This window comes from Suillus subalutaceus, assembly GCF_016647625.1.
Source record: "Suillus subalutaceus strain FC151 chromosome Unknown DFJ58scaffold_14, whole genome shotgun sequence".
NCBI lineage: Eukaryota > Fungi > Basidiomycota > Agaricomycetes > Boletales > Suillaceae > Suillus > Suillus subalutaceus.
Window position 1 is genome coordinate 21,510 of NW_024540263.1, and position 27,092 is coordinate 48,601.

General features: G+C 47.4%; 9 protein-coding genes across 9 annotated transcripts; 5 read left to right on the forward strand and 4 right to left on the reverse strand.

Moving 5' to 3' along the window:
• Positions 1-251: 251 nt before the first annotated feature.
• On the forward strand, positions 252-7,028 carry DFJ58DRAFT_723490 (Dopey, N-terminal-domain-containing protein; the record flags this gene model as incomplete). Its single annotated transcript, XM_041385008.1, has 28 exons — positions 252-357; positions 413-540; positions 598-744; positions 797-877; positions 925-1,053; positions 1,108-1,258; positions 1,306-1,628; positions 1,682-1,855; positions 1,910-2,017; positions 2,071-2,178; positions 2,229-2,681; positions 2,739-2,861; positions 2,915-3,101; positions 3,151-3,283; positions 3,339-3,589; positions 3,642-3,696; positions 3,743-4,494; positions 4,553-4,952; positions 5,009-5,158; positions 5,204-5,279; positions 5,335-5,470; positions 5,521-5,615; positions 5,668-5,798; positions 5,849-6,054; positions 6,105-6,388; positions 6,439-6,563; positions 6,610-6,733; positions 6,783-7,028. 28 exons carry the CDS (start codon positions 252-254, stop codon positions 7,026-7,028), a joined length of 5,382 nt encoding a protein of 1,793 aa, XP_041248236.1.
• Positions 7,029-7,164: 136 nt separating this feature from the next.
• On the reverse strand, positions 7,165-8,497 carry DFJ58DRAFT_742642 (uncharacterized protein; the record flags this gene model as incomplete). The annotated part of the gene is made up of 9 exons (XM_041387212.1): positions 8,338-8,497; positions 8,265-8,284; positions 8,167-8,214; positions 8,037-8,112; positions 7,813-7,987; positions 7,742-7,762; positions 7,334-7,685; positions 7,258-7,276; positions 7,165-7,209 (listed from the first exon to the last, which is right to left on the reverse strand). Exons 1-9 carry the CDS (start codon positions 8,449-8,451, stop codon positions 7,165-7,167), a joined length of 870 nt encoding a protein of 289 aa, XP_041248237.1. The 5' UTR covers positions 8,452-8,497.
• A 1,849-nt stretch (positions 8,498-10,346) lies between these two features.
• On the forward strand, positions 10,347-12,183 carry DFJ58DRAFT_653959 (S-adenosyl-L-methionine dependent methyltransferase; the record flags this gene model as incomplete). Its single annotated transcript, XM_041381767.1, has 11 exons — positions 10,347-10,423; positions 10,475-10,534; positions 10,579-10,654; positions 10,707-10,717; positions 10,780-10,854; positions 10,904-10,977; positions 11,029-11,249; positions 11,301-11,401; positions 11,457-11,526; positions 11,578-11,667; positions 11,725-12,183. 11 exons carry the CDS (start codon positions 10,347-10,349, stop codon positions 12,181-12,183), a joined length of 1,314 nt encoding a protein of 437 aa, XP_041248238.1.
• A 635-nt stretch (positions 12,184-12,818) lies between these two features.
• Positions 12,819-14,140, forward strand: DFJ58DRAFT_714215 (uncharacterized protein; the record flags this gene model as incomplete). Its single annotated transcript, XM_041383994.1, has 8 exons — positions 12,819-12,833; positions 12,929-13,074; positions 13,125-13,204; positions 13,251-13,303; positions 13,356-13,396; positions 13,445-13,561; positions 13,614-13,847; positions 13,912-14,140. 8 exons carry the CDS (start codon positions 12,819-12,821, stop codon positions 14,138-14,140), a joined length of 915 nt encoding a protein of 304 aa, XP_041248239.1.
• A 599-nt stretch (positions 14,141-14,739) lies between these two features.
• DFJ58DRAFT_767114 (uncharacterized protein) lies at positions 14,740-17,361 on the forward strand. Its single transcript, XM_041388843.1, has 14 exons — positions 14,740-14,758; positions 14,810-15,058; positions 15,114-15,241; positions 15,357-15,431; positions 15,466-15,478; positions 15,534-15,653; positions 15,709-15,836; positions 15,884-15,995; positions 16,046-16,174; positions 16,223-16,507; positions 16,555-16,674; positions 16,725-16,841; positions 16,889-16,918; positions 17,043-17,361. Exons 2-14 carry the CDS (start codon positions 15,025-15,027, stop codon positions 17,087-17,089), a joined length of 1,338 nt encoding a protein of 445 aa, XP_041248240.1. The 5' UTR covers positions 14,740-14,758; positions 14,810-15,024; the 3' UTR covers positions 17,090-17,361.
• Positions 17,362-18,285: 924 nt separating this feature from the next.
• On the reverse strand, positions 18,286-19,830 carry DFJ58DRAFT_653810 (major facilitator superfamily domain-containing protein; the record flags this gene model as incomplete). Its single annotated transcript, XM_041381763.1, has 3 exons — positions 18,286-19,436; positions 19,497-19,638; positions 19,696-19,830. The coding sequence occupies 3 exons, from the start codon at positions 19,828-19,830 to the stop codon at positions 18,286-18,288; spliced, it is 1,428 nt and encodes a 475-aa protein (XP_041248241.1).
• Positions 19,831-20,224: 394 nt separating this feature from the next.
• On the reverse strand, positions 20,225-22,963 carry DFJ58DRAFT_714217 (uncharacterized protein; the record flags this gene model as incomplete). The annotated part of the gene is made up of 5 exons (XM_041383995.1): positions 20,225-20,528; positions 20,710-21,883; positions 22,079-22,424; positions 22,485-22,775; positions 22,823-22,963. 5 exons carry the CDS (start codon positions 22,961-22,963, stop codon positions 20,225-20,227), a joined length of 2,256 nt encoding a protein of 751 aa, XP_041248242.1.
• Positions 22,964-23,461: 498 nt separating this feature from the next.
• DFJ58DRAFT_723495 (uncharacterized protein) lies at positions 23,462-24,485 on the forward strand (the record flags this gene model as incomplete). Its single annotated transcript, XM_041385009.1, has 3 exons — positions 23,462-23,926; positions 23,982-24,029; positions 24,078-24,485. The coding sequence occupies 3 exons, from the start codon at positions 23,462-23,464 to the stop codon at positions 24,483-24,485; spliced, it is 921 nt and encodes a 306-aa protein (XP_041248243.1).
• Positions 24,486-24,688: 203 nt separating this feature from the next.
• On the reverse strand, positions 24,689-27,006 carry DFJ58DRAFT_723496 (uncharacterized protein; the record flags this gene model as incomplete). Its single annotated transcript, XM_041385010.1, has 8 exons — positions 24,689-24,752; positions 24,804-24,893; positions 24,949-24,980; positions 25,033-25,179; positions 25,245-25,418; positions 25,465-25,907; positions 25,968-26,921; positions 26,970-27,006. The coding sequence occupies 8 exons, from the start codon at positions 27,004-27,006 to the stop codon at positions 24,689-24,691; spliced, it is 1,941 nt and encodes a 646-aa protein (XP_041248244.1).
• Positions 27,007-27,092: the final 86 nt, after the last annotated feature.

A 27,092-nucleotide genomic window follows, 5' to 3' on the forward strand; every position in this document is an offset into this window, starting at 1 on the left:
CCTTCCCTTTATTAATATGATTGGTTTTTGCGCAGTCTCCGATGCTGTGTGACAGGCTACTTTGTGTGACAAAGCTGTGACCATGACATCGACCTTAATTTGGTACCACTGCTAATACCGTATACGTAGCTTGCAACGTTCAGTCTCGCTGAGCGCGCTCTCTACTCGAGTTCGCGGTCTGTGGTGCTTCGTAGGAGGCCATTTGCAAGGCCAGAACACACAACCATACATCAGCCGCGTCTCAACCAATCATGTCCAGCAAAAGCCCTACTATTGCGCAGACTAGCACTGGTGGAATCCCAGGCACGAATGCGGCTGCGGTACTAGACCCTACGAAATCGAGGACCAGGGAGAAATGTACGCATTCATGCAGGTTACGATGGTCTGTATTCGAATGGCTGACTCGTTACAGTGCATCAAACATACGTTTCTGATCCAAAATATAAGAAGTACACGCAACAAGTGGAGAAATGTCTCAATGCATTCGATAATGTACACGAGTGGGCAGATTGTATCGCGTTTCTGAAGCAGTTGTTGAAGGTACTTTCTTCTGCCCTGAGTTGAAAGCATTCATTCAGCGCGGTTGCGCTCCCACAGACATTTCAATCATATATGCAATTCAAGGAAATCCCGTACAAGCTCATTGTTGCTAAACGGTTGGCACAGTGCTTGAATCCTGCTCTACCGACTGGCGTGCATCAACGTGCTCTGGATGTTTATACGCATATACTTTCTGTGCTTGGAGTGAGTGCAACGTGGTCATTGTGGGTAACCTCTCATGTGTGCGCGATGCTAGACGGAAGGCCTAAAACGGGACCTGCCGTTATGGTCGTCCGGCCTATTCCCATTCTTTGAATATGCTGCTACATCAGTCAAGGTGTGACGTTATCCATGTTCTGCTTCATCCAGTACTGATTGAGACAGCCAATACTGCTGACAATATATGACACGCATTACTTGCCTTTACAAGCTGGTCTGCGACCTGTGATGAAGTCATTTATCCTTGCTCTGCTTCCGGGTCTTGAAGAGGAGACTGGGGAGTTCTTCGAAAAGGTATGTTACTGTTACATTTCACAGATCTGAGCGTGGTTGATGCAACTGGTATAGGTGTTAAACCTACTCGACAGGCTGTCAGGAACCGTCTCCCCCGTATTCTTTATCCAGAACATATGGCTCATCATGATAACCATGTCCTCTGCACGTGGAACCGCTCTGAACTTCCTCTCTCGCCGACTACCTCGATTACACGCGGACGAAGGTAAGGCTGATTTTCAATATGATCTTCCACTGCTCAGTATTCTTTAGATATAACTCAGATAGTAGGTAGAGATATAGGGCTTATGATCCGTGCATTCGCAGCTGCGCTCGAGGACGACAATTTATTGGTTCGAAGAGGCGCGCTTGATATTCTTTTGCAGTCGATGCGTATCGATAGCGCTGCTATCAAACGAGCGCATTCGGAAGACACCGTCATACTTATGAGAGCTGCGACTGGTGTAGTCCTACGCCGGGATCTGTCACTTAATCGACGGCTTTACACTTGGTTACTGGGTCCGGACGAGAAGAGCGACAACCAAACCGTGTACCTGCGACAACATGCTCTTCAGCTATTGAATACCACGCTCAAGGTGGGTTGTAATTCAGGATGTGTCGAGACTTTGATAATAATAATTGTCATTAGGATGAAATGTTTGCGCCTTCAGGAGAATACTCCGAATCTCGGCCATTCAAGATCTTTATTTCGCTGTTGGACAAGTGGGAGATAGGATCAGCCTTGACTGACGTTCTTGTATTGGACGCTCTTAAGGCAATCCGATTTCTGATGCAGCGGAACGCGGAGGAACGTAATGAGGATGTACGTCCTATTTCTTAGTGTTTGAGGCATGAGTATCTCTTATATCTTTTTCAGATTTCTATGACTGCCAGTACGCTATACGAGGCTGTCGAGCCCAGTATTCTTTGGAAGCAGTTACTGGCAGCAATAATGAAAGATTTGACCGAAGACAGCAAAACTGGGGTGAGCTTCGCTGCAACTCGGCCTCGGGTAGCGCAAGCTCACACTTTCTTCAGGCAATTGACTTGACCTTATTCCTACTGCGTTCACTTCCTATGCAAGATGATGAAGTTCGCAGCATTCACCTACCAGTTATTTTTGCCGCCATAACGGAGGAGCTGCAGGTGCGACCGCTATCTCTGGGATCTGATATAGAAGCTGACCCATGACACAGCGTAAAATAAACAACGACCCGTCCACAGCTGCCGGAGCTGTCCGAGAATGTTTGGCTCTGCAAGAGGAAATCTTCCAACACATACCTCTAGAGTCTCTCAGTCGGCAGCCCGGGCTGAATGCAGCACTTCAGACATCAGCTTCGTCTCTCAGCTCACTCGCATTCGCCTATGCATTTTACGGACTTGAATTCACCGAATCGAATTCGAGCAGTGCGGTGCTTAATCCTTTGATCGGTGTTATAGAACATATGTTCTGTATAAGTCAAGCGCTGTCACGATCAATCTCGGCTCAGCAAGGGGGCTCGATAGAACTTCGAGCGGCATTGTCACAGGTGTTGCGGGTCTTGTCGGGCGTTATCCATACGGTGGACAGAAGTTGCGATACAACTCTCAGTCTGCCATGGAAACCTTCTGAATGGTTGTACTCTATGCTCAATTGTCTTGACCTTGAGGTATGTCATGTAATGATCTCTGGTTACTGGTTGGGAAACTTATCTGTCTATCTTCAGGCCGTCAGTTTCACCTTGGTGGACCAGGTAGTGTCTTTGATATTGTCTTTGCATGGTGCGCAGAAGCTCAGCCCAAAGCTGTCGATGGATAAAAGACCCGTCGTTAGTCGCATGGTGAAGAAGGTTCGCACGTCTGACTACATTTGGAGTTGATCTGATAGGACTTGTATTCATAGCTTTTTAGATACCTCCACGCAGACCTGGCTACTTGTCATGTGCGAGCTGTGAGCCTTATATGGTCCATAGAATCAACGTCACGACCCCATGAAGTTGAGTCGATAATAGCTCAGAGCATGTGTTCTCCTGAGTCGAGAAACGTCTACGAGGCGCACGAGGCTTTTGGAGTACTTTGGCGACTGTCAGGTAAGTGAACATGTGTCATGCCATTATCATGCTGACTGAACTTTCTTAGAGGATGACTCGCTTCCTGGAGTGCGCTTGAAGGTGCCGTTGATGATAGTTTTGGAGACCTTGAAGCATGATGATCCAAGCCTGCGGCGCGTTGGAGAAACATGGATGCGATGTAATTTGAGGTCGTATATCAGGTAATGCTACTTTCTGATCTATTGGCCGGGTGGAAGGCTTACACAGATCGAAAAGGGTCTTGGAACCTGTCCTCCGCGACCTTCTTGACCCTTCTATCCGTCGAATATCCAGAGTTAGCAGAGTGAGCGGCAAAGAAATCAGGGGCTTCGTTTACGAGAGGTCGTTTGACCAGCGTTATGTCGCTCACCTTCTCGAGATCTTACTCTCGGTCGTCCAGTTCGGTGGTCAAGGTTTTTCCAAGTCTGCGCGCGGCACTTTCCTTAGGCGTTCATATGACCATGTGCTACTCCATAGGCTTAGCTTAGGTAATGGCATCGATGCTGTTTTGCCGTTGTGGTTTTAACGATTTGCCACCAGCCGGGATAGACGCCAATACAAGCTACCTGGATGCACTCATCGAGGTATTGTCAAGGTGAGTTACATTCCCTAACTCGTCATTGCGCTTCATTCTCGTGCAGGTTCCTTCAGTCCGAACCCAAAGATCAAGATGCTCCAGTTATGCAACCACTAAACACGGTCATACAATCCTCCGCCATAGACCTTCTCCAAACCATTGTTGCTCGCGGAGAGATTGAAATGCTCGCCATTGAAGTTCTCGAACCAGCGGTCATTGGCAAACTTTTCCTCTGCGTCCATCTACATCGGTTGGACATACAAAACAAATTACTGCGGTTCCTCCACTCCATTATATCCGCCTCGACGTCATACGCCTGCAACGGGCACTCGCCTCCCGAGGACCGAAGTGCAGAAGGCTCGCAGGAATCTGGGAAAAGGGGTTACACTGTCAACTCCCTGCTGACACAAACCATCATGGATGGTATTGCGATCCCGCGGAATCGTCCCGTAATGCAGCACTGGTTAGATTTCGTGCTGATGGCGGTTCCCCAGTTCCAACCTGCCCTTCAGAGCGTCGTTTCTCCTATTGCTGATTGTCTTTGCCGGCAACTACGCTCGCTCCTCTCAGATGCACTAAAGGCGAATCAGCCAATGGCTAACGGGAGGTATCCTCGGGTTGCGACTGATGCTGAGTTCATCATGCTCCTCAATGCGCTCGAGCGGTTACTTGTGCTTGGTTTGACTCAAAAATCGGATGCTAATTCACAAGAGGATGACACTCCAGTTCAGGAAAAACCTGGAACTGAGTCTGGAGGTATCTTGGGATACGTCTCGAATGTCTTCACTACAGACAATGCATCTACTGCTGTCGAAGGTCAGCTGACGGCGAGTAATTTGACGATGTTTCGTTTCTAGTCTACCACAGCTGACAGTCGTACAGTCACACTCACCTGGGTACAAATCTCTCCATGATGGTATCCGTGTATTGCTTGCAATATGGGTCAATATGGTATGGTATGACACCACCGGCCTGCGGCCAGAGGCAGATTCGCTGTCCATGATTTATAATCGGACACATGCTCGTTGTCGAAGAGTCCTGGAGCACCTATTCCGCGCTCACCCTACGGAAGTGCTAGAGTCCGTCATTGAATGCTGGGATCGTGATGCATTGCTACGCTCCAAGGGCTCTGACCAGCCTGCGACAGGTGTCTTCGGCTTGATCGATGTCTTGATCGCTAGTGCGCAAAGCGCGGTGCACATGATCTGCGACAGTATATCAGTTCGTATTTCCAACACCTCGGAGCGCAGTAGGAAACCCGCAAATGCGAATCTGTGAGTTTTCTATCAACTCAGTGGATGAGTGGACTACCGAACATGTTACTTGACAGATCCGATGTCGTCCTATTCAACTTCTTGGAGCAATATTTCCAACGGCTTGAAGGGCCCCTGGCTCTTCAAGTATGGGGTCGATTTATACAGCTCGCGAAGGACCTGGCATCAAGTCGGGATTTCAAGATCCAGGTCTTCTTGGCCCTGAAGTGTGTATTTCTCAAAATCATTATTCGCTGCTCACTGTTTATCAGGTGCTTATGCGTTTTAGGTGACAAGGTTACTCAGACCACTGCCATAGACGACAAGCGCATCAGGAAAGATCTCCAGGTCCGGTACTTTAAAGCTATTCTACGAGTTGAGGTCTGCTCACATCCATTCGTAGGAGACGTTTGGAAAGCTCCTTGATGCATGCGTTACTTTCGTGGGTAAATCGACGGATCAACCAAATTGGATGAGACGTACCACGAAGGAATCGATGGTCACGAATGGTCGATCCTCCCCTGCTCTTCGTGGTGGTGGTTAGTTATTCACTTGTTACTACTTTCTCTGCCATCTGATCAGTCTTCAGTCTCAGACATGAAGCCTGACGAGAAACCCGATTCCAGTACTGTCACGCTTTCTGACAATGCCAAGCCGACTTGGGGAGCAGAGTTACCCTCACAGGTAAGTTGCTTGTTAACCGCCAGAGGTCTTGTCAGTTGAGATTGTTTATCAGATCACCGCATTCATAGCGTCAACAGCTGTTCCTGAACTGCGCCGGTTTTTGATGGATAACGACAAGGTAGCGAGTGCTTGTAGCAACATCGTATATTACATCGTGAGCCCGGGCATCAAAATGAAGGCCAGGTAAGCTTTACTCTTGACGATAGATGTCAAACTCTCTCAACCCAATGAAGGCCTCTGGATGCTGATGTGGTTGTGGTCGATATCTTTCGGGAGATGATCAAAATCCCTCCTGCGATGAAGGTTTGGCGGGTGGCAGTGATCGATGTCCTTTACGATCAACGCATTTTCAACTCGAATTCCAACGTTGCTACGAAGTGGAAACCCATCATCAAAGCAGTATTTGATGGTGATAAAACTTCTTTCCCTGACCTTCTTAGTAAATGCACATCATACATTTCATCTAGCACTACTGACTATGTACTTTAGGCCGTGTTGCTACGTCGCCCTCAGCCAATATCTTCACGAACCGAGAGCATGAGATGCTTCTGCGATCGTTGAACTTGCGACGGCTTGCATTGGTCCTCTTCACAGGAGAGAAAAATCATTTCTTAACCCAGCTTCCGGCTATACAGGAGAAATTGGTGGATATCCTGCGCAATGTTCCATCTCCGATTGTTCAATGTGAAGTCTACCTTTGCATACGAGTGTTGTTGTGCCGCCTGGCTGCACATAGCATGACGAGCTTTTGGCCCGTGATTCTCACTGAACTAGTAAGTCGAATATCTTGCATATCTTATTTGAAACCTGACATGAATTCCAGTACCGAATATTTGAGCAAATAATTGATTCGATACCTTCAGATGGCTCAGAAGATCTACAGCTCATCCTTTCAGCCAGTAAATGCCTTGATTTGCTGCTTACCCTTCAGACAGAAGAGTTCCAGATGTACTGTCTCCTTCTTCGTGTCAGTATGACTATTGACAAATTACAGACATCAATGGATATTCATCACCGATACTGTGGATGCCGTGTTTCGCCCCGACGATTGGTCCCCAGAATCGATGTTTGACCAGCTCGCTGAAGTAGTTGGCAGTTTGCCCATTCCAGAGCCTCGAGTATGTCATCTTCTGACTATCTGAACATTCATCATCTGAACCGTACTAGGAACCACGAGGCATTGGGCTATCAACGTCAACATCAACTTCCCTTGCTTTCCCTACCCATTCCGATCGTGCTTTACGGAAGCCCATACTAAGGTCAATCCGTCAGATTGATTCGATTCGGGACCTTTTTCCATTCTTCTCTCATGTGAGTATCTCATCTTACGAGAGCGTATATGCAAGTAGTGGGAACATCGATTGGGAGGCGGTTGAGCAGGGAGTTTTGGACGATATGTTCGACGGCCGTTGAGGATGAACCGTTTCTTTGGTTGTCTCTCTAGGATGTACATGGGTTCTATTCGCTGTTCTATACGCAAAGCATGGGTATATATAGATGCGAATGGATTCCTAAGGAAAGCAGCGGATAAAAATCAGCAGATATCTCGTTAGAAATCTCCCCAATTCCGTCGGAATTTATACTGCACACGTTCCTATGAGTTAGCGCCTCCATATAACTGTCGAGGAGGCTCAAACCGTACCTTGTATGGGAGGTTCTTCCTGTAACGCAGGATGACTGGTTAGAACGAATGTATCGAGATTAAACGTGAAACTAACCTCATTTTCTCTACCGGCGTGTTAGGTTGCTTGTAGCCTTGTTCTCCGGTCCCCCATTCTGCCTGGCTGTTACTCTCCTTGCCAATATCTTTATACTTGACCACTGGATCCTGCTTCTCTGGCGGGACTCCGCGAGTGATTTTGGGCGGTGGCGCGCTCTCAGCGAGGGGTGCACGAGCTGCGGGAGGCTCTTCATGTGCCCGAATGGCTTCCTCAACAGTGATTCCTTGAAATTTGGCCTCTCGTTCTGCTTCTTCACGTTCAATAGCTGCGTGCTGTGCAAAGTGTTCGACGTCTTCGGAGTGGATGTATGATTCATCGGTTTGCGTCTCAGGCGTCGAGTGATATTGTTCTGAAACATCCTTTGAGCTACAGATCGCGAGAGCATGCATTGTACACCAAACAAACCTTCGTGATGTAAGAAAAACTCTTGTTGCGAACTCAGTAATAATTATGACGCAGGGTTGGTTAACACTCACCGCTTTCTACGTCGTAATGGTGTCCCTCTGCGCCTATGTCGTCAAAACTCGGCAGGCCACTTGTCCCAACAGCAGCAAACTCCTCTGACGTGACCTTGCCGTCACCGTCCTTGTCCACGAGCTTGAGTACAGTATCTGCAACGTGATCAGCCTTCCTCTGATGTTCAATGTCGTCCTATCATGACGTTAGCACATGATAAGCGCAGGAGGTTCAGCTACCAGACCTTCGACTTTTTCTGTGAGTACGCATGATGGACGCCGTATATTGCCTCAATTTCTTCCCTGTCCCATACACCATCTCTAAAGGAAAAAAGTACGTGTCAATGATATTCTGCCTAGGTTGTGTTTCATTACCTGTTCAGATCATGAAGCTGGAAGAAACTCTCCGTGTCGAAGGAGTCACTGCATCATCTTATTAGAATAGAACGTTGTGACATCTCTCAGTTGCGCACATATGGTGTTCTGTAGCCATCTACCAACAATGAAGGATCAGCACCAGTCAGGATTGATGTGGGTCACCCATACATGTCGAATGGCGTAGCCTGCATTAGCGGTCTCTTCTGAGTCTTCATGGCCGCTATGTGCTGATACGAGTAACACGAAAAGAATATGAACAGAGAGTGCGGTCAAGACTTTCATGGTAGGGCGGAACTCGTCTCACAGGTAACCGTAACTTCAAAGTTCTCCAATTGTTGTAGCAGGCAGGACCCTCGACACCTCATATACGTACTGCCATTTGGACCCCGTAAAGTCTGTTACGAACGCTACTCTAGTACTATTAATAGTACTCATATATTCCACGATCTGACGCGTGCAATTTGAATACATGTCTCTACTCGTTGCTGGTGTCCGGCTGGCGTATCCCAGAGTCATGTTCAACATACGCGGGAACGGCCTTCCCGTCAATGACATCCATTCAGCCCTGTTAATGTAGAATCTCGTTGGCTTTGGTCCACTCGATACCTTTTTTTCAGAGTCCCAACTACTCTGCTACTCTCCACAGCATCTATGACACCCCATTATTTTCCCGTACGAGATGTGGTAACTATGGTCGCGCCGGTAGCAGTGGTGTCGAGGATGGTTTGTGTTGCTGTCAGGCATTGCGTCACCACTAGGTCATATCTGCACACTCTGCCCGTCATAGGAGAAGTTCATAAGCTGTTTGATATTGTGGGAGTCTGGGCTCGGATTGTTCCAGCAGCTGTGAAGAGGATCGTGGCGTACTCTGGGATGTATATCAGGTGTGTAGTAGTACCACAGAGGCATTTAATCATTCTCTAAACAGTGGTGATTTCATCATCTTAGACGTTCGTGATTCTCTTGCTAATCATACACAAAACCGACTGTGGAATAAGACATCTATAGCCTATGAAGAGTCTGTACTACCTTCAGATCTGTACTCTGGTTTGGGTATGCAATCTCGTGCTTTGTATACTTTGACCGATACATCTAACATGTGTAAGGGGTCCCGAAACGTTTGATCCCTCGGAAGCAATTCACATGCATGCTCCACCTGAGCTCCGCATGCACTCCATTACGCTCACTGTTCGTGTGCACTCGGCAGTCTCCTATTTACGCCGTGCGTTGTTCGCTTATCTCCCTGTCTCTACTCCACCTTTTCCAATGCGTGTTTTCTGAGCTCCATATGCGATCGCTCATTTCTCTCCTAACTACACTCCTGTTCTTTCACCACCGTGGCTTCCGTGTGCTCTTCGCACGGCATTGTGAGTATCCAAGATGCTACTAGTACTTCTCTTTGGAGCCGAGAAAAAGGTTTTGGAAGATGGATGGGTTTGTGCCGGTGTCTCTTGATCCAGAAGACAGCATTGGAGATCTGTCTTCATTTTCAGCGGCAAGAACGCGCTACCCGAGGACAATAACAAACTCCAGTCTACCTTGCGATGTTAACTTATCCAAACACGCCTCCCCATCGATTGGATCTCAAAGTGAACGCTGTATGCGCAATACAATGAAACATGTCCGTCAAAAACGGATTAATACGAAATGCACGAGTCCATATCACTGCTCTTCATCGAAGATTCATTGATGTAATGCCTCATACCGGAGAGATACATTTTCTTCTTCGCATTACTTTCTCTTTCAATCCAGCGCATTCTGGCTGAACCACAAATCACAAACAATTTTTCTTGCAACCCGCTTACGCGACAACATTCAATGTATGTCAAGGACTAACGCTCCAGAATTTAGCTGTGCTTGACCTCCGCAGATTTGCTCGCACACAGACAGCTATGTGACATGGCACTTTCACTAGGAATAGTACGATGTCGATCAGACATTCGAACGCTATTTTCAAGAGAAGAGGAGAAGACAATAGCAAACGTAGAGTACAGAAATCTCTTATTGTAATTCACAGTAGCAAATGTCTTGTACGGTCACGGTGGAGCTGTTGAACCTTTCCGTATAGCTTCGCGCTTAGTAAGCTGCTAGTGATATTGCAACTTAGACTAGAGTCACGACGACCAGAGCCATCATCGGTCCTCTCGTTCTCAAGTTGTTCTCAGAAATTAATTTGGATGCATCCTCGTAATCCGTATAACAAACCTCCTGATTTTGCTGAACTTGCGAGGCGCTACCCTCCCCTCAGACCACAGTACGCGTTCATCAGGCGACAGCGTCAGAGAGAGATACTGAAATTATCCAGTGTCTTCATCAACCATACAGGATCAAGTACGATAAATTTCAAAAGCCCTCCTGCACAAAAGTGAGCGGTGATAAATGTATGTCGTGATATACTAATGAGGGCAGGCGTTTAACAGAAGCACTCCTTCAACTTGACTATGGCCTTTCATTAACCCTGCCGGACGATAGACTCTGCCCTCCAGTGAGGCTTGTTGTTGCACACTTTTATTTATCTCACACCAGATGTACATTAGGTTCCAAACAGGTGCTTTCACCTTTTAGAGGATCGATGCAGGAAGGCTAAAATACGGGAAATCTAACATACAGATTAAATTATGTTCTTTGGCTACAAGACATAGTGAAATTCACTTGCGGTTCTGCCACTGTCAGAGGGCTTGACATGTGCGTCACATTATCCATGGTTAAATGCAATGGAGCAAACATCACTTAGTGGCACTGGTGCTTCAGCAATCTACCCGTTATTGGCTTGTGGTATTGAACATACTTGGAACTTCGTAGCCACTGGTAAGCGCCGTAAACGGTATACTTTCGAAATTTGACTGGGACATGATTCAGATATCGACGAACAGTCCGTCCAATTCGCCAAACAAAATGTCTCTCAAAATTCTATGGACAGTCGCATTGTTGTCGAGCGTGTGCAGGCTGATGGGCCTATTCTTCAACCACTGCATACAAGTCTAATGGATTTTGACTTCACCATGTGTAACCCACCGTTTTATAGCAGCGCCGAGGACATTTCGCGCTCAGCCGAATTCAAGGAGTTTGGTCCGAATGCAGTGAGAAAGACAGTGTTAACGCATGTAAGATAATTTAACCAATCGACTCAGGTTTGCTCCGGAGCAGAAGTGGAGATGATAACACCAGGGGGAGAAACATATTTTGTTGCTCGGATTTTCTCAGAAAGCCTACAGTTGAGGACGAAGTGCCGGTGACCTGATTATAACCAACAGTTCGACTTCAGACGTACTGATGCGTGCCCATAGGTGGTACACTTCTATGCTCGGGAAAATGTCATCAATTCCTGGTCTTGTTTCCCTCTTTCGCGAACATAGTGTGCGTGCGTTGTGGAACTCCGCGGTCTCCTATCTGATTTGGTGACGCAAGGTAGACAACTACGCCATAACAGAGTTTATTCAGGGTCAAACTCGTCGTTGGGCCATTGGCTGGTCATTTCAAGATGCTAGGCTTCCTGATGTACGACTTCTCGTTGACTTCGCTATCACGCAAGCTATTTACTTTATCATTGTCCAGATCTTCGCTCGCGTCTCCAACCCGGCCCTGCAGAATGTAATGCCTTCTCGAAACACGCTGCATCACGCTTTTCCGGGCGCCCGATCTGCAGACATTCTGACGAGCGCTTTACGAAACGTTCTCGCACTTATTAACGGCGTAACGGTTGCATCTTCGGCTCCGTCTGTGATTTATGATCATTCTTCTACCATGCTGATGCATGCACGAAGTAACACCTGGTCCCGCGCAGCACGAAGGGGGAAACTTCCAGAAACGGTCCACCCGGATCAAGAATTGCCTGTGCTGCGTTGTTCGGTTGAATGTCGCGAACGATCATCTTCTTATACTTCAAGTGATGTTGCATGCGAGCTATTGTTCACCTGGGTTGAGGGCAAAGATTGGTTGATTTTCGAGAGCTTCGCAAGTCATGTGAGCCGCAAAGTCACTTCTACCCTACAAGAGTTCGGGGATATGATATGATTTAACGTGAGGCTTGTACGTAACCTGTGATTTTACATTCAACGACTTCATCTACATCCCAGATATTTGGTATCCTTGCAATGCAGCTTCATCATCTTCCATTTTCCGTTCGTCATTTCCCGATTGAGCTCCTGTATTCTGCGTTCATAAAAGATAACAAGGCGCCCAACGTTGCATCTGACGCCAAGGATGTTGTGTATGCTTGCTGTGCATCGGCTGCTTGAATCATAAGGTTTGCCACATGGTGTCCAAAATAGCGAACTATTTTACCTAATTGTACCGCAGGTTTCATAGATCAAGTGTGGTGCTTCTTCAGGAGGCTAGGTGTAGTGTCTGCATGGGCGCCGCATGCAGTTCATGCACAGGTTGTCGTATGACTGCACCTTCGTGGACATACTTTGTTCAGAACAATATAAAACCTTGTTGATGCAAGGGAACTCATCAAATATCTCACGCATTCCAGCCACTATTGTGGCAGACCCTACTATTACAGCTCCAATTTGAGGAGTCGCCAACAATTTATCTTCACTCAGGATTATGCAGGTCTCTGACGCGTCGTGTAAATGTCCCAAGGACCAGGGATCAGGGAGAAATCTGGTTATCTGCATTGGTGCGCGTTTTAACTACAGTTCTAGATGACGATGATTCAAGTTTGTAGATGGGACATCAAACAAATATTGTGATAAAGTAGGTCGTTCGATGTGCATATCTTCTGGTTTTCCTGACAATAAATATATGTACTCAGAACACCAATATCGTCGAACTATATAGCGAGATGGTTAAGGATGACAAACAATTGACGTACTACAATAGTGGTGTAGGAACATATGCTAAGGGCCACACACACTGGATGAAGCAGGTCTCGAGTGTCTTTGATCTGGCCTTTGCGTTGTAAGTATCGTATATTTGACCTTTCACGGCTCGTGGTAACGGCAGTGAAGTAATATCAGCCGAACCATCATGGGCGCCTACAGATGGCTCTCAGACAAGTACCGTCCTGGTGATAAGATCTTCCTATTTGGTAAGTTCCTTGGGCGTTTGTCAACTGTACTAAAATGCGAGGCCAGGATTTTCGAGAGGTGCATACCAAGTTCGTGTATTAGCAGGAATGATCCACCAAGTATCCACCAATTTTGATCTATGATCTATGATCTTTCTTACTCTTTTGAAAGATGGGGCTCATATTACCCGGCAACATAGAACAGATCCCCTAGTGAGTATATTTGATGATCGTTCTTGACTGACAAGCTGACGCCAGCAGTGCCTTCCAGCTCTACTGCGCCATCAACAGTGGAGAAGATAAGGACAAGGATCTTGCGGCAGGATTCAAATCGACGTTCTCGAGACAAGACGTAGTAATACATTTCATCGGCGTATGGTGAGTGTTATCCCTGAGTGTGAGCATACAAGCGATAATTAACACCAAATAGGGACACCGTTTCGTCTGTTGGTATCCGGAAGGATAAGATTTTACCTTCCACCGATACATGCGATCACATTTGCTACTTCCGCCACGCACTTGCACTAGACGAGCGCAGGGTGAAATTCCTACCCGAGTATGTCTACGGAGGCATGAGCGATCGATCCAAATCCAAATCGGTGCTAACTCCCAAGGACGAACATGGTATTAAGGAGGTCTGGTTTGCTGGTAGTCATTCGGATGTGTAAGTACCCCCCTGCACCAGGAGGCTATCGTTTGATAACTTGTTCCAGCGGTGGTGGAAGAAGGGAGAAGACAGACAATGCGCTTACTTTTCGAGACATGCCTTTGCTATGGATGCGTGAAGAAGCTTTCGAGGCAGGGCTTCTGCTCAATCCTCCCAAGGTAGCTTTCACATCTGAAGACTTGAAGGAGCCCAAGATCACCAACTCGTTAACGCTCCGGTGGTGGCTACTCGAGATGTTACCTATCAGACATCTTCGCTACAATAACTCCAACCAGCACACGCAATTGTGAGTGGCAATGTTGCTCAATTCCGCTCACACATTGAGGACCTGTAGACCGCATCTTGGACAAGGTCGCATCATCTTACCTGGCCAAAAGGTCCATGCATCAGTTCTATTTCGTCCCAATTATCGGTCGAAAGCAAGTTTCTGGAGAAATCTCCAGCAATGGCCCGAGGCGATCTACTTTCATGTTGGCACTGACGAGCAGGTCCGGTCGCGGTCATCACAAGACGCACTGGCACAAACCCAAGCCTGGGAAGTTCCTTTCAAACGCTCGACTGCCGAAGCTCTCGTCGGTACGATTCATAAGAAGCACGTGCTTGATTATGTCGATCGCTTGGCCTTCATGTGCTCATTTGGTGAGATGTCAGATAATTTTGACATACTGACCTGATCTTATGGATTGCAGATTTCGGAGTTGAAGCGGTGCGGGAGGTGAACCCACTTGAGACGCTAGAAGCCATACTTGGTATTCACGGCAAAAGTACTGCGATTATTGAATACTCAGAAGACGAGAAGGGAACCTCTCCCCCGGCAAATTTCAAGGAGACCATGTATAATGTCACGGCCGAAGAAGAACATGATCCTCAAGTGCGCCTCAGTGCAGTCGTCGCGTACTGCGGACTCGGTATGTCTTGCCTCTCCATCACTGTCTCGACGAACTCTTAAAAACGCACAGTCGAGAAGAAGGACAATATCACAGAAAGCATACTGGACAGTCTTGATGTTCTCGTCCTGCTCAAAGATGAGGAATCAGCACACCAAGGCAGAGCCTGTGCGGCTCTTCCAGCTCTTTGCGGAATCAAAACACTAAGGAAGAAGCTCCTTAAAGAGGATCTGATTCATCGAATTCTCGAGCTCTGTCGGACAGCTGGCGAAAACCAATTGATTGCGATGAAGACACTATCATATCTTGCCCAACACTTTGGTTAGTTGCATTATCTCTCTGAATCATTTCAAACCCTCATGCGATCAAACTAAAGATGAGACATCTCACATCCTTTCACGACGACCCGATTTTATCAAAGAAATTCTTGTCATGTTGAAAGATAAATGTGAGTCTTCGCCTGTCAATCCGCTCTTCTTCCTCATTTGCATCTTAGCCGCAATCGTCGTCGTTGCTGCGTTAAATATATTAGCAGCTGTGACCAGCAAAGGTCAGTCCCCACATAGATTCACAGAAATCAGTACGTTCTGATATTTCGTGCTCAGGGAACATCCCGAAGGATACCTTATCTGGAATTAGACGGATAGAGATTGTTGAAAGGCTCAAGAGGTTGATAAAACGTCGTGATTTCTTTGTCACTTCCGGCTGCGGTAGCTGCATTATGCAAGATTTGCCAGAATGGTTCAAGTACTGTTCCAATTCCTGAGATCAAACGCTGACGCTCTTCCAAACATAGACAAATTCCGCAGGGTGGCAATAGAAAGTGGTATTCTTGTCACATTGATTGACCTACTTGAGTTCGATAAGCAAGGCTTGAGCGGTGGACCGCGTGGCTTAATGACACTCGCTGAATTCAGTTCGTATCTGAACCCTAAGACCTTGCTTACCGTATAACTTATTCTGTTACTCAGGTGACGTGCGCAACGAACTTGCACGGGGTCCGCACATCGGCAAACTAGTTCAGTTTTCTAGAGACAAGGCAGTGGAAAAGAGCAAAGAGGCGACTGAGGAGCTTACAACGCTATCAAAATACGGTGTGGTCTGTCAGGTATTTGCTCCGGGAAAACTGATATTGTTTCAGTTGAGCTCCGCAAAAAAATCATTGATAAAGGAGGCCTGGACAGCATAGTCGATAATTTGGCAAAGCCAGACCACGCGTTATTTGCTGCGGATGCGCTTGTGAAACTCATGCAATACGGTGGGTCTTGCGAGGCATTTTGTCAACTATTTTGACTGGGCTACATTCAGACGACGCCAAGGAACGGATACTGAACACTGAAGTGGACTTGCATTTGCTGCAGATGGTCAAGGAACGCATCTTTGACGGAACGATTAGTCGGGAGGGCATGGATATCCTTGCGGAGATATTCAAAAACGGTTTGGCAATTTGATATTTCCGCTATGGGGTTCTTACGAGTTGTGCAGAACACTTGCGATCCATTATGTTAAAGCCAAATAATAAACCGTCACTCGATAATGGTTCTTGGAATTTCGGTGGCAAAAATGCACCCCGACGACTACTCAAGAAAACGGCAAACTACGTCCTGAAGAAGACGATACACAGACTAGTCAAAAAGCCGATGGATGATTCCAATAAGCCCGAGTATCCAAGAAACATTATTGGAATTTTGCGCCAGATGATTGAAACCACTCAGCTCGACTCTGTTCAGAATAGCGCTGTCAATTACCTGCGCATTATTGCTGATCATGGTTGGTTTCCATGTTGCTGTTGAGAATTCACACTGAGCAAGATACAGAGGATGCACGTCAGGAAATGATTGGTGCTGGAATAATAGAACCTCTTTTGTGGTGTCTTAAAGCCACGGGTGTGGACAACCGGGCTCTCAAAGATGTTTTAGAAATGATTGCGCGTAACGGTGAGAGTTTCAAAACAACCTGTTGCGTAACATGCTCATGAAAACCTCAGAGACGTTACGTAGTGAAATCACAGAGAATGGCAAGATACTGGCTGAAATGCTCAGTAGCCATTATCCTGTCGAGATTCTCCGCGTGACTGACACGTTCAAATCTTTATCGTCTTATAGTAAAAGCTCGCCTAGTTCTGAGATTCAAAGCTGACAATACTTTCAGGAGAGATACGCCAGAAAGTTCAGGAGATGGGTGAGTATCAAAACCTGAAGAAGGACACACTGCACTACTTAGATCCGCATCACCACCCCCACGAACATGGTTAGTTGTTCTGCAACGTCTTTTCTCGACGTGCTGAAGCTTGCTTTTAGACCAGTACACATCTGCATCCCAGGCCATCGAATCGATCATCAGGGCATATGACAAAACAACGCTCCAAGCCAATCCTCTCTTTCTTCTTTTTCTTTTTCTTATGTCTGTTGGGACAGTCTACTCTCCCCTACTTGCTATTACTTAGATCAGAATATGATCTGACGCATGTGATGATGCAGGCAGAGTAGCCAGAATCTTGACGATCATGAAGAATCAGTATAGGATGACAATGTCACTACTGGGCTCTAGCCACCACACCCCTTTACTTCAGTACATTAGGTTACATTTTGTTTAGCTTACTGCATGAAATAACTATAGTTGACGGTCAAGTATGAAATGAAATTGCCTGAATGGATCCTTGAGGGCCTACGCATCAGATATAATGCGTGAGAGGCTTCGGGCAGACTTCATCGGTGGATAGCCTGCGCTCTCCAAGATGAGTCTCGACCTATCCGATGCTGAACAAAGCAAAAGCAAAAGCAAAAGAGACTCCGAATCTTCCGTAAAGAACACTTTCTCCTTCTCTTCTTCGGTCGCATCGATAACTCTTGCAGCGACTCAGTGGTCTTCGGTAATTTGGGAGCAATGTTGTTGTTCGAGAGCCTGGGGAAGAGCACTGGCGGCCTGCGGCTACACTGGAAATGAACGTGTATGAGGTGTAGACGTGACTGCGGCGTCCAATACCATGTGGAAAACAAGTATAACCGGAGCAAGCAGGCAGGATATAAGGGACGCGAATATGAATAACCGTGACAGAGTGGTAAACGCAACCACAACTCGTGAGGCTTGAGACATGCAGAAGACTGAGTATTGCACGAAGTATGTGAGGCAAGCAACATAAGCGCGATAGAAAGCTGTGGGATGAACGATATTAGATAACACGCAACAATGGCATTTGCAATTATCATTCGAAAAACAATATGGCAGGGTAAGGCAGGGAGTTCAGACGACCGCTATGCGACATCCGGAGAGGCGACAAGATGCGGTGGTACATGGTACAAGCTTGGATCCGGATGAAAAGTTGGGCATGGGTTTACTGAGGCTGACGAAGACGAGATCGTGTTAGTTTACTGTGATAGACACACCCAAGAAATCAATTGTATCGGATCAAGTCGGGGGCAGAGAAAAGTGCAGTATGAGATTTCTGTTCGACTAAGCCCTCCACCAACGTGGGAGTCGGGGATGGGGAGCCTGAGGCCTCTATAAATGAATGTCAAAGTATTACAAAATGCTCTTCCCTGGGTAGGTCATCCCGTCTTCGTCTTCAGATCCCTCCACAATGTGGTAAACAAAACAGCTCCAATACCGACCATAGCAATCTCCAATCCCACAAAGTTCAACATCCCCACTGAAACACCCGAACCACCCCAGATTGCGCCCGTGACACGACCAGCATAATTGCTGTATTGAATTGCCATCGAAGTACGGCTGTTCCACTCGGGTGGGAGCTGCTTGCTGAGTAGACTAAGGGTCACGGTGGTCGCAAGGTTAAAACCGAGCGCCACGGTCCACCAACATGCAAATAGTGAGCCGTAATTGATCTTGCCGGTACGAAGGATGGAAAGAAAGATGACAAGCCCTGTAAGGCCGAGAATTGTCCCGAATGCGAGGAGTTTGCGATCTTGTGTGCGACGTGCAGCTAAGAGGTTGAAGAGGAGGAAAGGGAAACTTGTTATTCCACCGAGAGCGATGAAATTTCCCGCAGCAAATGGAGACCAGTGAAAGTTTTCAGCAGCGGCACCAAACACAGGGAGATTGGCTTCCCAAGAGCCCAGGATGAAAAAGCAGAGCATTGCGAACCAACACATGCACACAATGACACCCCACTGGGACCGTGTAATCAGCGAGAGCTGTGCTATGAATGATTCGTCAACGGGCGTGACAGGGCGTGTGGTAGGCGCTGATGAATAATTGGGAGAAACCTCTGCGTCTCCACCTTTCACTTCTAAAGAACCGATGGGTGGAGCATTTGAATCGCTTGCTGACTGCAATTCCATAATGGTTGGTGGTTGAGGGATGTCCTCAAAATATTTTGTCACCAAAACCCAGAAGCCAACGTAAATCCCGGCCATGATCCATCCCGGGCTTGTATAACCATTGAAAATTGAGTTTGAGAACCCGATGTTGTACAACACGCCACCAAGAAATGGGCCAAGGCTCATGCCCATACCTTGACCAATGACCAACCAGCTAGCAAGTGTCGTTCTCCGTCTTGTGCCAACAAATCGGGGGTCCGTGCAGTATCGTTTGCAGTACATGAACATGGAAAATGCAACCCCGTTGAGGCAACGGCCGATCAGAATCAGATATAAGAAGTTGGCCCGGAAAGCCAGAGCGTAGGCAACGTGGCCTAGAATGGCGAAGCAGCAACTGACATGAAGGGGCATTTTGTACATCCCTAAGAACAGGATGAAAGTAAAGAATCGTCCAAGGAGAGGAAGACATGACATAAACATACCTTTATCGTACTTTGTCAACGGAATCAGAGAAAGTCCAGCAAAAGCCGTCGGGATGCCGATGACAATTCCAGAGAAAGTAGCATTTCCTCCCAGGTACTCTGCATATTTGTTTGACGATGAAACGACGATGAAGAACGAGACCTATGAATGCCGAAGCAATGAGCGACAGTTACACGGTGCTCAACATGAATGTCTTACTTGAAGAAGGAGATTCATTGAAATCATGATGACCAGAGACGCCATGTTCGGAAGTTTGTATTCCTCTTCATCACGATTGTCGCTCGTCTCATGGCGAGACGAGAACGGGTTGATTTGGTTCAGTAATCGGGTCATCTGCACCGACACGCCAGTCGAGATCAAGATATTCAATTTGAAGGTGGATGATCACGGATATTAATATGATCATGATTGCGAGTCATACTTAAGGCGTAAGGGTTAGGTCATGCGTTGCGCGCAGTAATCATTTCTGACAGACTCAGAGAGACGGAGGCCGCCGAAGACGGACGTAGCAACATCTATGTTTGGACTCGTCTTGAGAGACACTTCAGAGCGATGCTTTTGGGATAGTCTAGGGACACTCTCGTACACCATACGTACCATGCTCTTTTTAGTATTTATGACTGTCGGAGATGCGGTGCGCAAAGATCTTGCGGTTATCAGAGAGATAGATGCGTACTATAGGGATCAGATTCAGATTGATAACTGCGCTACATAAAAATCAAGCTATCTAGTTTTCTGAGATCACCGATAACGAGTGATATAATTCTTTGTCTGCAAAGTTATTCAAGAAATAATCGTCAAACACCTCCAGCGAGTTCCCGGAATTTACGTCCTTGCCCAATGGTCCTTGATACACAGGTATAATCTCCACCGCATGCGTAACGTCTGTGAGAGGGATTATGGATCCGCGCCTGATCACCCTCCCTGGCTGGGAAGGGAATCGATTATATGATCGTCTAACCATCCACATACCCGTGGATGGCTCGGGGCCAGGTACAACGAAGTCAAAATGCTGGATGTATACCAGTACCCTGAGACAAGCGCTCAGGGAGCTGCGCACGGGAACCTCTAGGAAGAATTGGCTGGAATATGGCTCGTATTTGAGCGACATAAGACCCTGTAGAACGATATAAGGCCGCATCAGGAAGTGTCACTGCTGGTAAGTTTAAATACGCACTGTCATTATCACCATCGACCCTCTGGCTAAATAACATGGCGTCACAGTTCCCTCCAGGGAAATTACTGGAAGGTGGTTCGGCATGAATCTGTTGGCTTGGCATGATTCTACAAGTGTGGAAGGCGGAATGTAGCTGGATCCGAAATTTCAACCATGTATTGAATGATACATGATCAGGGAGTGTGCAGCCATTGCAGGTTGCATAGAGGTGTAAAGCATGCGCGAAATCAGGGAGATTATATAATGACTGCAGCTGAGACGCATCGAGGCGGCTGCGATCTGCTTTCATGGTCACGTTGAAGGCAATCCGTGCGTTGTCCGATATGATACCCTTCAGGAAATGATTACGAACAGGGCGCGGGCCTTGTAGACGTAGCTGGGCAGCTGGGTTCACATTGGAGACCCAAGCAAGAGTAGGATCTGTTTCTGTACTGGCGATCTCTTCATCTTCAATGATGACAGCGTTGATGAGCGGATCCTGATCAGGAGTAGACGTAGATGAAGATAACAATGTGTAAAGGTCGAACAGCCGGATAGTCTCCTCCCGATCGAGGATGCAAGCGATCTGCAGAACGAAGTCTCTCTGACAACTCGTGCGTTCAAATGGATGTTTGCAGTGAGTTATCAAAAGACGTTCTGATACGTCTGCTGTCCACTGCAGGAGTGAACCGACATTGAAGATCGCGCGAGCAAAACTTTGCATGAGTTCTAGTTTGGGAATGAAGAAGTCGTCCTTAGCGCCACCTTTTCCCTGTCGGGCCTCTGCGTCAATGATAGCCTGCTTATGATCGTGGAAGTCCCGCAGTGCTTGAATCATGGAGGCGATGCTGGATTCGGTGTGGAGAGGATTCTGTGCAAGGTAGATAAAATCGATCATCGCACGCACAGCGCGGATGAACCCAGGGCTTGCCATACCCCACAGCGTTGGCACGATTGTGCGCTGGATATCACGGTGCTCTCGTCCAGTCATTTGGTTGACGTGAGAGACACCCCCAGAGAAATGGCGCACACCAGTGCGCTTGTGGTGACTCTTGAACCGTATGTCAAGTTCATGACCCATGACCTGTTTAATCCACTTAAGAACGTGATCGAAAAAGAACTTATGCAGCGTGTGCAGAATCTCCGGCGTCAGAAATTTTGCAGGATTACAGAACCTCCAGTTTCTCCAGAACGGCAAGTGCACCCCACTGAGGTGAAGCTTTTTGGCCTCTCTAAGGAATATAATAAGATCCCATGGGTCAACACGGTTGCAAAGTGACTGAATAAGTGCATAAGTCTCCATTCCGTTCCGTGGAGGATGTGGTGTTTCATCGCCGAACTCTTTCTGAGTCGCTGTGGTGACAGGAGAAGAGTTTTTCGTGACGCATGCGATCATCAGTTGTTCGGGGAGATCAGCTATGTGACTGATAAGAGGGGTGAAACAGTATCGCAATCTGGCCGAGGGATCGACCATATACTCGCCAACACGGGCTGCGACCTTCAAATTAGAGCATACAAGATCCATGCATTTGTGCCATAAACGCGACCGGAGTAGAGTTTGAAAGTCGGAGTTGACGATGAAAGTTGGTATGGGCATGAATGCAGTACATCGCCATGCATGCGATGTCACCTTCATGCGGACGTCGGCCTGAATATTTCCGATCGTTAGAAATAGTGGGTGCATCTCAAGGCCACCCGTGTGTCTTGTAACTGGGGTTTTGTCGGAGGCAGCAATGATTGGAACAATAGTCGCCCCTTCGGGTAGTTGATCCTAAGTTGAATGTCAAGCGTCAGTTGCTTGAGTCATGACTCTAAACCAAAGCGCAAATACCTGAATCTCCCATGCATCATTTGACGTCCAGAATTCTCCGAATTGACGCTCTTGTCCTTGATAGATACGGTGAGGGTCATAGCACATATGGTTCGCATAAACGGGGTTTGCAAAGAGCTGCTTCGTAACCTCCAACCCGTCCCTCCAAATAAGGTGAATCGGCTGTTCACTTTCGTAGCCCTTGAGCTTAAGCTTTGTACTCTGCCACTTTGGCCCACGGCCAGGAAGCTGCTGCATGTAGAAGAATAGTTCATCCTTTGACTTGAATTGTGGCCGCTCTCTTGTCTTGAACTGAAGTATGTGAATTTAAGTATTTATTTGATAGTAATGAGACATACCCAATCCAACTTGAGGAATTTGTCGATCTGCGTCTGGGAAAGGTTCTCGACGAGGAATTTTGCAAGCGACCATTCACCCAGCCCATCAAATGGATACCATACATTGGTCTCTCTGGCTTCTTGAAGAGGATGGCTTTGCATTTCTTGGAACATATTTTGCGGAGGAGGTTGATCTGGAAGCAGGTAATGGTAGCCAGAGGTGGGGGTGATATTTTGCTGATAAGTTTGTCTGCTCTGGCGGTCGCTGTAGAGCCTGCGGGACAGGCAGCATCGATCCGTCAATGAGGTTCTCTGGCCAGCACGAATCTGCACTGTTTAGATGTTCAATAACTGCCTCAGCTGACTGGCATTGTTTCTTGCAGTTAGGACACAGAGTGACAGTAATGTTGAAGGGTGAACTGGAGAAAGAGATCGGTGAGTCATACAATACCTCATAGTACTACTACTTACTCATCAAACTCAGAATCAGGTTCCTCATACTGAAAACCAGGGTTATATGGATCATAGCACTGAGGATACGCCATAGGGAGTGAGGTACTGCCAGTGTGACAAGAGCTGCAAAAGCGTTAAGTCCTTAAAACTCCGACCGTTGTTGGCTTGCTGCTGTCAGTGACTTCAAAGCGACTTCATGCTACAGTTATGCCATATCCATATCCTCCACAGACTCCGTGCCAGGATCCAGTAAATGGCGAAACCCCTCCAACCAGCCCACTGCATAGCCCAAAATCTAGCCTACTTTTCCCAAAGGTCGATTACGCCGAAGCTTTCACTCGTATCTACCATGATAGCCCCCAAAGCTCCTCTCCACCCAGCAGCCTTTGTCCTTCATCGCCCCCAAGTATCTGTCACATCCTTCCAGATACTGTCAAAGACTCAAATGAAGTTCTGGCAGCATCTGTTACTTCCTCTGGGCACCATGACTTTGGACACGCTGATGTCAGTCCACCTATGAGAAAGCATGAGGGGCGACACCATATTTCACAGTCTGGTTACCACCCTTACGTCCGAAAAAATCCCCCCACACCGCAGGCAGTGCGCAAGATAGCAGGCATGATGGGAAGATTAGCTACCAGTACAAATTCAGACCATGACGACGATGAAACGGTATGTCACTATGTTTTATGCAGCGACTCTCAGTGACACATTGTCATTGTTCTAGGCTCGCAAAATATTTTCGCAGGGCCTGCAGCAGATGTCTACTGAACGTGTTCGCCATGCTGCTTATTACAAGGAAGCAGAACTGGAATACCATTAGCATCTCTCAATGACTTTAGCTTGGGAGGCGGAGAAGCTCTCAAGGCTCAAATATTTCATTGATGGCGAACAGCAGGAGCAGGAAGAACAAACCATTCGGGCATTTGAGGAAGCGGCACTCTTTACACGTATGGTTGCTGATCGCGACACAGAACGTGCTTCCCAGGATCAAGAGTTCATTGCTGTGATCCAACAGGACGAGGTGAAAAGGGTGAAACGGTTGAATGCTGAACTCGATGAGCTTGGCATCTTTCTTCCCTTGGACCCATCGGCTTCAGACCTCGACAATGCCATCAGCAAACCCAGGGTCCTCTGTACAACCCTGGACAGTGCTGGACAGAGCCACAGAGCCCACAGAGAGGGTTCTCTCTGTGCAGCTCTGTACAGAGTCGTACAGTGTAATGTATGATACTGTACAGAGCTGCACAGAGCGGTACAGAGTGTTAGCTACACTGAGCAAAACAATACAGAGCATTGGGTAGGCCAGACAGGAATACTGCAGAATGCTCACAGCATCACTACAGAAAGTGCACAGTAATTGAAACCAAACAAATCATGATGTCATTGCGTCATACTACAATCAGGTATCCTACAAAAATGCTAAAAACACGATCAGTCCAGTTGGAGTTTCAAGCCCCAGTCATGGCGCCTGTTTGGATCATCGCGAGTCAGGATTCTGCATAGCCGTCAGAAAATGATACAAATGATAAAAAAAGCTTCACAATACCCTGCAGTACGAGCCCATTTCTTTCTGGCGGCCCGGCATTTCTTTGCATGATAGTGGTCCTTCTGCACATCATGGTAGAGCTGAATGACGCTGTCGTAGATGGGTTGATATAAATCGGCGACGAATTTCATTTGCTTGTAAGTACCCGGTCTTGTACTCGTCGATAGCGGCAGCAAGCTAGTTAGAGATGAATGAGCGAAGACGATTATCCGAGCCTGAGATCACATACCGCAGTCGCTGCAAGTGCAACGGCACCTTCGGGGACAGCATCGGCGAACAAGTCTGGAAATGACTTCGCGAGCGCGTTCTCACCCTTGTAAAAATAGGACATACAAAAGCTGCCCAGGGCCTCGTTTGCAAGATTATTGGTCCTGCCCTAATACACACCGCGTGAGTCAGTAAGTGCGGGGCTATTTCTCATTAACCTGCCTGTGCATCTACTCCATCCCGTAGGAAAGCACCATTCTGCAACAATGTTTTGACGTTGTCACGCACCTCCCGCTCATAGTCGTTCTCGTCGTCAACATCGGGTGGAAGAATTTCGTAATGTGCCAGAACAATCGGACGCGCAGCCTTTTTCATTTCGGAACGCATAGTAGCGCGATCGTCCCATAGCTAAAATAATTGTTAGCGTGATCCGACAGAGTAAGAACACAAATACCAGGACTGCCATATCAGATTTATATTCATCCCAGTATCCGTCGTCAACACCAACACCCTGGGATCCAAAGTCTTCGAGTGTTTCTAAGAGATATTCAATACCCTTGGTTTTGAGAAAATCACTGCGCTTTGACGCTGTGCTAGTGAGCAAGCCTAGGCGTGATTTCTTCTTTGCGGCCTCTAGTAAATCCTTCCAAGAAGGAGGATAGAAGCGAATGTTCTGCGCAGTTGCTTTGATCATCCGCGTTCTCTTGCGTGGTACTACAACCTCCTCTTCAGAAGAAGATTGAGCTGAATCTTGAGTAGTAGCGCGACGATGCAAAGTCTCGAGCTCATCCAGGTCAGGCATGCGAGGGCGACAGTTCTTTGCGCGATGGTCTTGGAGGACATCTCGGGCATTGTGTGAGCTGTCGGCGACTCGTGAGCGTGCACGAGTGAATTCATCTGCATAAGGCAAGTGGGCAAGTTCAGTAGCATGATGGACACATGCATGGGATATCTTACCATCGTTGCTATCTTTTGAGGTGTCATGATCCTGGTGGGGGTCGTCAACAAAACTGTCACCATCATCCTGGTCTACACCCAGATTATCAACATCAACATCCTGGTCCGCCTCCCCACTATCACCATCATTGCCATGGTCCACCTGCACGTCATTAGTTCTAGCATCCGAGTTGTCCAGATCAAAATTGTTAGCATCCACATCGTGATCTCGTCCCGAGTCGTAGCCCTCATCGCCATGTAGAGGAGCCTCGGCATCTGAAATATTCATCCGTGATGGACGAGTGTAATCGGATTCCAGGTCAGTGGGCGGATTGCTGTCACTGGTGACGGTGTGTCGAGGGATGTGTTTGGACACCGGTGGTTTACGACTAGCATTACAGTGAGGACGTGGATCGTTGCGTTTCTGTGAATGAGCACCAGCGGGGGTGTGTTCAAGAGGGACAGGTTTGGATGCTGGTAGGGCACGGCTAGTATCTGACTTGGAATGATGACGCAGATTGTCGTGTTTCCGCGAATGGGCGCCAGTGAGGGTGCGTTTGGGCGTGTTAGGCTGGGAGGATCCTGATGGTGTACTGTTGAACCTAGAGAGAGCACGGATGAAATGGCGTTCGGAGGTCGCAGGTGGAGGTGGGACAAAGCCAAACCTTGAGTCGGGACTACGAGGATGCGAAGTGGGCTTGTCCTCAGCAACACGCTGTGGTAAGTTGGAGCTTGAAAGATGTCGTTCAGTCTTCTCATTGCTTGATGTCTTAGTCGCCTTGATTGGTCTTGCCCTTGGTTTGCGTATAGGTGCCTCCGGCGCCATGACATTTACTGGTTGGCTGTCTATCATCTCCTGAGCGGGGTTTTTCTTCACTGGACGTTGTCTATTCATCTGTGAGGACTCGAGCTTTTGAAGTTGGGTGAGGCGTCCACCTTGACCCATGTTACTTCGCTTAGAGCGACGGAGGTCATCTGCAGTGCTACATATCAGTTTTGTTATATAGAAATCAGTGTACTCACCAAGATCAGGTACTATGGTCTTGCGTTTGCCTGCCATCAAACATTGAACATGAACCCGAAGACAAGAAGTATAACATTCCATGTACTAGTAAGTACTACTTATTTGAAACTCCGCGCGGTAGT

Coding starts and splice junctions, on each gene's coding strand:
- DFJ58DRAFT_767114 (XM_041388843.1), top strand. CDS start 15,025: ATGAAGACACTATCATATCTTGCCCAACACTTTG. Junction 15,996..16,045: donor TGTGAAACTCATGCAATACG/GTGGGTCTTGCG, acceptor GGCTACATTCAG/ACGACGCCAAGGAACGGATA. Junction 16,842..16,888: donor CAAATCTTTATCGTCTTATA/GTAAAAGCTCGC, acceptor CAATACTTTCAG/GAGAGATACGCCAGAAAGTT.